Here is a 12,300-nt window from a genome sequence, read left to right as displayed (position 1 = left end):
CATGAAAAACATTCTGCCCTCACTTGGATTCAAACGAGTGACTTCTTGCTCTCTATTTGGACAAACTAAGAAAATTCCTGTTAGTCTGAGCTAGTAAAGGTGACCAATATTCCTCGCGTTTTCACTAGGTCTTGTAAAACCATAATCGGGATAATCAATGATGGCAATTAATGCACTTAGTAAATCAATATACTAATTCTGGTAACGAAGAACATCATCTATTTAAAATAACGAGTACCAATTTAACCAGACCAGAGTGATGACAAACCACACATATGATATGAGGGTCATGATATATAGGTCACAATATGATATATATAACCCTTAGGATTTTTGTGGGGAAAAAACCCATTAATTAATAGCTGTTTCATACTCCTACAGCATAAGAGGCTGTACTACTGGTTGCTGGTCCAATACATAATTGAAAAATATTAGAATGACTTTTATATTTAGGCCTGTCACAAACACATGAATTCTTGCCATGAAAATCTCCATTGTATGAGTGAACTGTTTCCCTTCTCTTCATCGGTGAAAAATCAGATATTTTAGCAAACAATGAACAAATATGGACAGGGTGTAGGAATAGCTTAGTAGTTCATCATTATTAAAGTTTTGTGAATAAATGTTTGAATTTAGTTCTTTCCAAAGAGACAAAATATCACTTAGTAAATCAGAAGTCGGGTCTCTACAAAATGTGGAAAATGAACATCATTACGAGTTGACCTTATTCTAGCCAATTAAAATGTCGACCACTTTAACACAACATGTTAGCAAGTGCACAAATGCACATAAAAATGTGCTCAATAAAAACTTCACAATCTGCCTTTTTTCTGTAATCAATCTTTTCACCTAGCCAAGTTACCTGTTTGACAAACCACTGGAACCTGTGCTGACGCCAGGACATGTTCATTACATTGTTTTTGTATGAATAAAGGGAGATAATTAATACATTCAATAAATTCATTTTACAATTAAACGCTTGTTTGATTGTATTTATTGTCAATATAAATGCAATCTGGGTGACAGATAAATAGAATGGCGGCCGTTAGGATTGTATCAATTCTCCAACACTACCTGATATGATATGCATTGGTGAACTGTACCTCTAATGAGTCTCAGGACAATCATTGGTCAACAGACACCCTTCGACTAAAGTATATTGTATGAAATAAAATGTTTATTTTTACTTTCTTCTGTGGTTTGGAGCTTTCAATTATGGTAAACATTTTCGTAGTTAGTCCATGTAACAACAATATAACAATAATACATACAACAATATAACAATAATACATACAACAATATATGTTGTATTATACTTGTGGTTCTGAAGCAACCATGAAAACAATGAATGTTTATACACAACAAATTTTTCATGTTATATGATAAACATCCCTACAGCCACCTTTGTGGGGAGATGAAATGAACTGTGAAAGATTAAACATTACATTTTAATAGTGATTATCAGCAATACTAGAATCAAGGCATTCTTTTGTAGTCCCACAATTTCCAAAGTCAAATCACAAAACCAGTAAGATTGATTTGGAATTTGGTTAATTATTGTCCATTCATATTGTTTAATGTCCAATCAACAACTAAGGTCATTTTAGGACATGAATGCGTGTGGTGAGTGCATGTGTGTATTGCTGTATGTTCATATTAAGTCTGATCCTTGTGATAGTTCAGAACTTATGTTGATTTATAGTGCCACCTCACTGAAGTATACTGCCAAAGACACCCAGCTGGACACCCCACCAGGTCACATTATACTGACAATTAAGTCAAAACTTATGTCAAACACCAATACGGTACCTATGACAACATTTAATTATTCAGCATTCGTGATGAAAACTAAAAAAATAAATTGGTTTTGATACATTGCCACCCATAGATGAAGTTAATCTCTGCAAGTTTTTATGGTGTGAAACAAGATCCCAGAGGAATCTAAGTGCACTTTCTTATAACAAGTATGTATTATGGATAGACAGACAGACTATACATAAAGGACAATTTGAAAAGCCTAACATTTTATTTGATAACAGGGCTCTCAATTCAATTTTTAAACAGTGCCTTCAGAAATAGGTCAAGGTGAAGGTCAAACAGAGGTTGTTATTTTTCAAAATTTTGATAATTACAAGTGTATTTTGGTATATGTGTTTATAACACACCTCTAAGTCCATAAACAAAAGTCTGACAGATATGTGTTGTCCCGACAGATGCAAGTGAGTAATATCTATCCCCGCCAACAAATTACATAATCCGTCACGCTGGTCAGCAATTATTCAAGTATATGCAGTACATTTCCATTCATGAATAAATTCTATAGTATAAGAATTATTCATCATGTTCTTTCTCCATATATAGAAGTTCTTTCTCCATATATAGACATTCTTTATATATAGGAAACACCATTTAAACTTATACACATATATAACACCAAAATGAAAATGACTTTTTAGAAATTATTTAAGGCTTAAGATATATTATAATTAAATGCTTCTTTTCCTCAGTTAAGTTAACCTACCATGCTTTCCATCAGATACAAATACTCCATCACTTTCATCCTTACTGTCTTGATCACCATCTTTACTGTTTTTATCGTCATCTTTACTGTCTTTTTCCTCCATTTTAAAGCGAGTCTTCGATGTACTCACTTCTGAAGGTACTACGTTTTCCTGATTGCCAAGCAATTTTTCCTTTGTAGCATTTTCCTGCTCAAGTTTCCGTTTGTTTGAACGAGGCATGTTGTTTACTTGTAAATGTATACACAGTATGTATAAAACTCAGGGGTCAATGAGGTCATATGTTGATTAACCAATACACATTACAAATGTACAAACATTTTTATAACTTATATTGATGTGTATTTAATGTCAGTGCATCACAGTTCCAGAATGGATGCCAGTCCTCTTTTAATAACCATCACAAAATTCTCATTCAGTTGTTTTTAAAGTTTCACAGCCGAATAATAATTCCAAGAATTTCCTCTGGAGGGCGTGATTCGTGAATGTCTTAATACTTGTATGAATTCCGCACCAAACAATATATAGTTATAGTTATTGTCACAAGCTAACACTTGATTTTCATGTACATTACATCAGCACTAAACACAGTCCTTATGTAACAAAATTGTGTCGTGTTATATATATACACAATTAATTGAAATGCAAAATATATTCTGTAAGGAGTTTACATATCCAAATCTTCTAAATACATGCAAATCAGTTCAATTTTGAGAAGTGAGCAATCACAAATTCTTAATATAACACAAACTAATTCAATGAGAAACTCCTGTCTATATCTTTGTTACTGTAGATATTATTGGTCACAGTGAGCACTTGCCTTTTACCACACACAAAGCTTTCATGAAAGGAGGTTAATTGTCTCTGGAAAATTGCAGTATGATAAACAATAGTACAGGATAGAACTGTATAGCTATCAATACAGTATGGCGCACATCAACCATGACAGTTCTCTATACACATAAGCATTTTTATTTACTATATTTTTCTCATATGTTAATGTTAAAACACCAGATCACTACATCTTATGACCTACAATATAAACATTGTCTGTAATAAACCACCATCACTTTCCATATGTTTTCCTTTTAACAGAGTTTCTGATATTTAAGATACAGTTAAAGCTACCAGAGGTCGGTTCCAAATGACCTCTTGCAGCTGTGTCCATCAAACATACCATTAATTACAATATTTCTAACTTATTGATATATTTATCATTCTAACAATCTTGTAATCTATATAACACCAACACAGACATTCAAACCTCATGCCTTAATACACATGCAATGATTTACTGCGTATTATTGTGTGAATTTCCAGGTGAAGTTCTATTCCACAGGTATAAAAACAACCAAATTCACTGAGCTAACATCCCCTTATCAATAAACTAAAATTTGTCATAACGAACAAAGAAATGTCATAATGGTCCGATAACTGTCCACTCTAGGCATACAATTGAAGATGACCAACAACATCCAAGGTCAGATCATGGTATCAAGTTGAATTCATTCACTCTAAATCCGCTACCCATCCTGATGTGTCAGATTGCTTCAAATCCTTACAATGTTGTTTAAGTTCCGATAAAATTGTATACAGATAGTATACAGAGCACACAGGTGAGTAATTCCTGTTTGATCTACAGGTATGAAGTAAAGTTACCTGGTCTCCATCATAACAGTCTCCACGGTACTGGAGTTTTGTCACTTTGCTTTCATAAAACTTAAGTGTAAAAAAATTAATTCATATGTATTTTACAAACATAGTAGTCAGGGGAAAATTTTATACTGGAGAAGTATTATCTTATTGTGATCCAAATACTGAATAAAACTAAGTATTGAAGGACAGCACTTGTATTTATCCAATGTTATGAGTGTAATCAAGATAACAAAGCTGAGAAATAGTGACCATGTTGATGTATGTGTGTGTACACACATAAACACTTCATGTACAGTGTGTTATTATCGGCTCTAACATGCGTTTTCATCGCCACTTACACAGACTTTATGTATGTGACATATTCACAAGCACTTTGACAGACAGTAATAGAATTAATTTTTTAAGTTGTCCCTGAATGCCAGTTTCACTTAAATATTCAAGCATCATAACAAACATGTACACAATTCAATATTTCTGCACATCGATCAAGACCATGGATATTGTTTGTTTGCTGGGTCTATTACTCAATGAAAAGCCAGGGTCATTTTGAAGAGGGTCTCCTTGAAGTAGTTGGTGACTACCTTGTACACTATCCAAAGCAATTAGGGTAAAGCGTCTTGCTCAAGGATACAACTATGACAGCACAGACGGCCTAATTCACAGCTTTCCGAGAAACACAATCTGACATGGGTCACAGAGAGCGTCAAACCACACACCTCAGATCTTCACCGGAGGTTATGTGGCTGGTGGTCTGACTGATTGAGCTAATCGTGGCCCCCTCACAGAGATTGTGTACTTTTTGTATCAGGAATATTTCTGAAGATGAATTATCATTTTTACATATAAATATGTCCATTTTATCAAGCTTTAAGGGGTATATATAGTAAACGTTATTATTGGCACATCTGTTTTCAAGCTTGCTTAACCCTTTGCCACATGTAAGCGCCTCTGGACGCCTTTACCCCTTGCCACATGTAAGCGCTTCCTGACGCCTTTGCATTATCTCCATGTAAGCGCTTCTCGACGCCTCTATGTTATCTCAATGTAAGCGCCTTTCGACGCCATGCCGGTTCGGTAAACTTAGACATGGAAAATCCCGTGATTGAGAGCGACACCTATGTGGAAATCCCTGATACTATTTTAAGAAGATATCAATGCATCGACCAATCAGATTTGTACACGTCATTCATACGAAAGTTTTTGAATAAATTAACCTAGAAAGTGTGAGTCATGAGTGTAGAAAAGTGTGACAACAACAAGGCGTGATGGCGGCTGTGGCTACGATTTTGCGCGACGTTTTTGACGACGATGATGATAATTTAGAGTTTGATGGCTTTGGACCTGAATACATTGAGTCAGATATTGATCTTAACGATGTTCTAAATGAACTGTCAACAGATAACGAGTCCGAAAATGAGGACGAACGGCGACTAGTTGTACTGCCGCCATTAGGTAATGTTGACCGAGATTTTTCGCCGATCACAGTAAATGATTTTGTTAGGGAAACGGGGCCAGTACTTCCAGAAACTTTTGATGTTGATACTGCAAGTCCCATTGATTATTTCTACCTTTTCTTCAATGAGAATCAGTTTTCCATCATAGCTCGACACACTAATAACTACGCTCGCTGGCATTTGAAAAACGAAGGTAGATTTGACCCAAAATGGTCGGATACACATTCCTTCGTCGCGACATCGGATATAAAATATTCTAGGCTTAAGCCTGAACTGTTGAAATATTCTTGTGAAAACTTTGCAAATTCAGTTTGTTTCATTTGGGAGTTAATGTTGAATCATTTCATGTACAGGAATTCAATGAATTATAAATTACATTGTCAAAATATTTTGAAATTTTTCTGTTCTGTTTGTATACAGCTGATTTCGTGGTTATGTGTTGTTGGTTTTATACAGAAAATAACACAGAATTAAAATTTAAGAAATTCTGAACATAATTGTACCTTACTAAAAATGTCTAAAACAACTATTTCACTTTCAAAATTAGGTTTAGAAAAATTAATCAAAACAAAGCTTAATTTCTCAAAAACTGCCATTGAGATGGTGTATGTATATTTCAGTCAGCGCAATAATGTTGCATTGCAACAATGTATCTTTGCACTATTGGCACAGAGTGCTGAAGTGTTATAACCTGCATGTGGCAAAGGGTTAAAACTAGTTAGTATACAGAATAATTAACAAGAATTTCATGGAAGTGGATGTGTCGTCACCTGTGCAGAAAGTTGGGTGATTACAAGTGTTATTGCATGGAAACGGATTTTCAATTTTTAGTAACAGTGACCTTAATCTTTGACCTCTTGACCTGAAAAGCAATCCCATACAAGCATTTGTGGTATTCGGAAGAAGTTTGAGTTTAATCGACCCAAAGGAACTCGAGCTATCGAACGGAAACAAATTTTCTACATTTAGTAATAGTGACCTAGACCTTTGACCTTCAGACCTGAAAGGCAATCCCAAGCAAGTACTTGTGGTATTAGGAAGATCTGCATGAAGTCTGCATTTGATCGGCCCAAGGGAACTTGAGTTATCGCATGGAAACAAATTTTCTATGTTTAGTAACAGTGACCTTGACTTTTGACCTTCTGACCTGAAAGGCAATCCCCAAGCAAGCACTTGTAACAAGAGGCCCAGAGGGCCTGTATCGCTCATCTGGATTTCATGAATATATATGAAACAAGAATGATGGATAAGTATATTTGTCACTGGTATTGCTATGTCAATATATCATAGGCATTTTATATGGGTATGTGAGGTTTTTATGCCAAGAAAATGCATTAATCCATGAAATGAAATTGAATTATGCAGCAACCCCACAGGGATGCTACCACTCAAATGTGAGTGATATCCATTGCTTATTGACCCCTTTAGACCCCGCCCTCTGCACCCGGAGGTGTGGGGGTGGGGGGTGGGGGGATGGGTCAGTTCCTTCCTTTATAAAATTTTGAATCCCTATAGCTACCCAAAAGGGTGATACCAGTCAAATATGAGCTGTTTCAGACAAGAAGTTGTTCATATCAATTTAGCCAAATTGACCTCTTTTGGCCCAACCCCTCAGTCCCCTTGGGGGTCAACCCCAAAATTTGTACAATTTTGAATCCCCACCCCATGACCATGCTACCATACAAATGCGAGTGATATCCATTGCTTAGTTTCAGAGAAGAAGTTGTTTATATCAATTTGACCAAATTGGCCCCTTTTGGCCCGCCCCTCAGCCCCCAGGGAGGTTGGCCCCATCATTTGTACAATTTTGAATCCCCACCCAATAGTGATGCTACCAGTCAAATATGAGCAATATCCATTGCTCGGTTTCAGAGAAGAAGTCGTTTATATAAATATAGCCCTATTGACCACATTTGGCCCCACCCCTCAGACCCCTAGGGGGTCAGCCCCTACATTTGAACAATTTTGAATCCCCACCTCATAGTGATGCTACCAGGCAAATATGAGCGATATCAATTGCTCGGATTCAGAGAAGAAGTCATTAATATCAATATAGCTATATTGACCCATTTTGGCCCCGCCCCTCAGGCCCCCAGGGGGTCAGTCCCACCATTTGTACAATTTTGAATCCCCACCCGATAGTGATGCTATCAGACAAATATGGGCAACATCCATTGCTCGGTTTCAGAGAAGAAGTCATTTATATAAATATAGCCCTATTGACCACATTTGGCCCCGCCCCTCAGACCCCTAGGGGGTCAGCCCCACCATTTGTACAATTTTGAATCCCCACCCAATAGTGATGCTATCAGGCAAATATGAGCAACATCCATTGCTCGGTTTCAGAGAAGAAGTCATTTATATAAATATAGCCATATTGACCACATTTGGCCCCGCCCCTCAGGCCCCTAGGGGTCAGCCCCATCATTTGTACAATTTTGAATCCCAACCTCATAGTGATGCTTCCAGGCAAATATGAGCGATATCCATTGCTCGGTTTCAGAGAAGAAGTCATTAATATCAATATAGCTATATTGACCCATTTTGGCCCCACCCCTCAGGCCCCCAGGGGGTCAGCCCCACCATTTGTACAAATTTGAATCCCCACCCAATAGTGATGCTATCAGGCAAATAGGAGCAATATCCATTGCTCGGTTTCAGAGAAGAAGTCGTTTATATAAATATAGCCCTATTGACCACATTTGGCCCCACCCCTCAGACCCCTAGGGGGTCAGCCCCTACATTTGAACAATTTTGAATCCCCACCTCATAGTGATGCTACCAGGCAAATATGAGCGATATCAATTGCTCGGATTCAGAGAAGAAGTCATTAATATCAATATAGCTATATTGACCCATTTTGGCCCCGCCCCTCAGGCCCCCAGGGGGTCAGTCCCACCATTTGTACAATTTTGAATCCCCACCCGATAGTGATGCTATCAGACAAATATGGGCAACATCCATTGCTCGGTTTCAGAGAAGAAGTCATTTATATAAATATAGCCCTATTGACCACATTTGGCCCCGCCCCTCAGACCCCTAGGGGGTCAGCCCCACCATTTGTACAATTTTGAATCCCCACCCAATAGTGATGCTATCAGGCAAATATGAGCAACATCCATTGCTCGGTTTCAGAGAAGAAGTCATTTATATAAATATAGCCATATTGACCACATTTGGCCCCGCCCCTCAGGCCCCTAGGGGTCAGCCCCATCATTTGTACAATTTTGAATCCCAACCTCATAGTGATGCTTCCAGGCAAATATGAGCGATATCCATTGCTCGGTTTCAGAGAAGAAGTCATTAATATCAATATAGCTATATTGACCCATTTTGGCCCCACCCCTCAGGCCCCCAGGGGGTCAGCCCCACCATTTGTACAAATTTGAATCCCCACCCAATAGTGATGCTATCAGGCAAATAGGAGCAATATCCTTTGCTTGATTTCAGAGAAGAAGTCGTTTATATTAATAGAGCCAAATTGACCCCTTTTGGCCCCGCCCCTCAGACCCCTGGGGGGGTCAGCCCTACCATTTGTACAATTTTGAGTCCCCACCCCATAGGGATGCTTCTGACCAAATTTGGTCAAATTCTGATCTGTGGTTATGAAGAAGAAGTCAATTGTTGACGGACGGACGGACGACAGACGGACAGACGACAGACGGACGACGGACGGACGACGGACGCTACGGTGAGCGGTGAACGGTGACCAGGTGAGCTAATAAGGAAGATCTGCATGAAGTCTCACTTTGATCGACCAAACTTGTGTTGTCGCATGGAAACTTCTGTGTGGCCGCAGGCAACACAATAAATGAACAAGATCCATCACCAGGAGAGCTGACTAACACCCTCCTCCCACTTCATATTTTACGCTGATTCCAATCTGCCTCGGACTCTTTCTATCACAACGAAGCAACATTGCTCAACTTCAGTTTATGGAGGCACATTGGTCTAGTGGTAAGACACAGGGCTATGTGATTTAAGGGTCGAAGTTTGAGTCAGGACACAAAGCACTGTGCTGTATACTTGAACAAGATACTTTACTCTATACAAGACAATTCAATGAACAGTCCCCCTACCGCATGTGAAACCATATGTCAAAAATGTTCAGATGATGAATTCATGCAGGAACTAATTCTACACGTTGAATGCTTGACAGACCCAGCATATACATGTATCTAATAATTCAAGAATTGCAATTAGTCAAAATTATATGGTGAATATATTCTGGAATATCACTAATTTTAGTACAAGATATTAGAAGTTCAATGTAAGTGAACCCAAATCCCAAGTAAGAAGGAAATCTGGTCTAAATATTTTTTTCTTTGATGTAGGTCAAAGGTCAAAACATAGGTCAAAGTGACCTACTTTGATACACAACACACTGCCTCACATAGGTTAACTCATGGCCAAAGTATGAAATTCCAGTAAGAAGGAGATACAGCCTGGACAAGGTAAAGTGCAGAAGAAAGATGGACAGAAGGATAGACGGCCAGACAGACACAACACTAAACAGAATAGCTCCCCAACCCCCTCCCTTTTGATCACCCAGAATCCAACACCCTGGTGGTTCCAGGAGGGAAACTAATGAAATCACAGCAAACAAGATAAACTAACTGTATACCATGAATTGAAGCTGATATAATGAGTTGATTCTCCTATGGTGATGAAAATATTGCATTTCCTCATAATGATATTCAATCTCTTGTAATGATATTGAACATTTATATTAGCACTTAATAATAATACATCCGTTCACAATAATGTGTTCATTAGAGCAGCAGTAATGATTTCCTGTGTCCTTTCCTGATAGCATTGTTTCCTCATCCAGAGATAAGGTATAAACAATCATGTTGGGTATCGCTAAAGCATACATTTCCCATATCGGCCCCTGCTAAAAATCGCTAAAGCATACATTTCCCTTATCGGCCCTAATTACGGTAACTATAGGGCACCTTACTACTGATACTGGGCCCTAATTTGGTAACTATAGGTTACCTTACCTCTGATACTTGGCCCTAATTACGGTAACTATAGGGCACCTTACCACTGATACTGGGCCCTAATTGGGTAACTATAGGGCACCTTATCTCTGATACTGGGCCCTAATTACGGTAACTATAGGGCACCTTACCTCTGATACTGGGCCCTAATTACTGTAACTATAGGGCACCTTATCTCTGATACTAGGCCCTAATTACGGTAACTATAGGGCACCTTATCTCTGATACTGGGCCCTAATTACGGTAACTATAGGGCACCTTATCTCTGATACTGGGCCCTAATTACGGTAACTATAGGGCACCTTACCTCTGATACTGGGCCCTAATTACGGTAACTATAGGGCACCTTACCTCTGATACTGGGCCCTAATTACGGTAACTATAGGGCACCTTACCACTGATACTGGGCCCTAATTACGGTAACTATAGGGCACCTTACCTCTGATACTGGGCCCTAATTACAGTAACTATAGGGCACCTAAATACCTCTGATACTGGGCCTAATTATGGTAACTATAGGGCACCTTACCTCTGATACTGGGCCCTAACTACTGCAACTTTAGGGCACCTTACCTCTGATACTGGGCCCTAATTGGGTAACTATAGGGCACCTTACCACTGATACTGGGCCCTAATTACGGTAACTATAGGGCACCTTACCACTGATACTGGGCCCTAATTACGGTAACTACAGGGCACCTTACCTCTGATACTGGGCCCTAATTACGGTAACTATAGGGCACCTTATCTCTGATACTGGGCCCTAATTACTGTAACTTTAGGGCACCTTATCTCTGATACTGGGCCCTAATTTGGTAACTATAGGACACCTTACCACTGATACTGGGCCCTAACTACGGTAACTATAGGGCACCTTATCTCTGATACTGGGCCCTAATTACGGTAACTATAGGGCACCTTACCTCTGATACTGGGCCCTAATTACGGTAACTATAGGGCACCTTACCACTGATACTGGGCCCTAATTACGGTAACTATAGGGCACCTTACCTCTGATACTGGGCCCTAATTACAGTAACTATAGGGCACCTAAATACCTCTGATACTGGGCCTAATTATGGTAACTATAGGGCACCTTACCTCTGATACTGGGCCCTAACTACTGCAACTTTAGGGCACCTTACCTCTGATACTGGGCCCTAATTGGGTAACTATAGGGCACCTTACCACTGATACTGGGCCCTAATTACGGTAACTATAGGGCACCTTACCACTGATACTGGGCCCTAATTACGGTAACTACAGGGCACCTTACCTCTGATACTGGGCCCTAATTACGGTAACTATAGGGCACCTTATCTCTGATACTGGGCCCTAATTACTGTAACTTTAGGGCACCTTATCTCTGATACTGGGCCCTAATTACGGTAACTATAGGGCACCTTACCTCTGATACTGGGCCCTAACTACGGTAACTATAGGGCACCTTACCACTGATACTGGGCCCTAATTTGGTAACTATAGGTTACCTTACCTCTGATACTTGGCCCTAATTACGGTAACTATAGGGCACCTTACCTCTGATACTGGGCCCTAATTACGGTAACTATAGGGCACCTTATCTCTGATACTGAGCCCTAATTACTGTAACTTTAGGGCACCTTACCACTGATACTGGGCCCTAATTACAGTAACTATAGGGCACCT

At 39.1% G+C, this 12,300-nt stretch overlaps 1 protein-coding gene across 4 annotated transcripts in view; it reads right to left on the bottom strand.

The window, feature by feature from the left end:
- LOC117322096 (choline transporter-like protein 2) overlaps positions 1 to 12,300 on the bottom strand; it is a 66,902-nt gene that overhangs the window by 33,104 nt on the left and 21,498 nt on the right. Inside the window, exon 1 of one of the 4 annotated variants that reach the window (XM_033876843.1) lies at positions 2,522 to 3,127. The exons of 2 other annotated variants lie outside the window; for them this stretch is intronic. In XM_033876843.1, the coding sequence (XP_033732734.1) occupies positions 2,522 to 2,741 (220 nt within the window). In that variant the 5' untranslated portion in view covers positions 2,742 to 3,127. Of the gene's footprint in view, positions 1 to 2,521; positions 3,128 to 12,300 lie in introns of those variants that run through there. One more of the 4 variants, XM_033876844.1, reaches the window with a different exon arrangement.

This window comes from Pecten maximus, chromosome 2, assembly GCF_902652985.1.
Source record: "Pecten maximus chromosome 2, xPecMax1.1, whole genome shotgun sequence".
Classification (NCBI taxonomy): Eukaryota; Metazoa; Mollusca; class Bivalvia; order Pectinida; family Pectinidae; genus Pecten; species Pecten maximus.
Note: the sequence above shows the minus strand (reverse complement) of the source record. Positions and strands in the feature narration are given on the sequence as shown.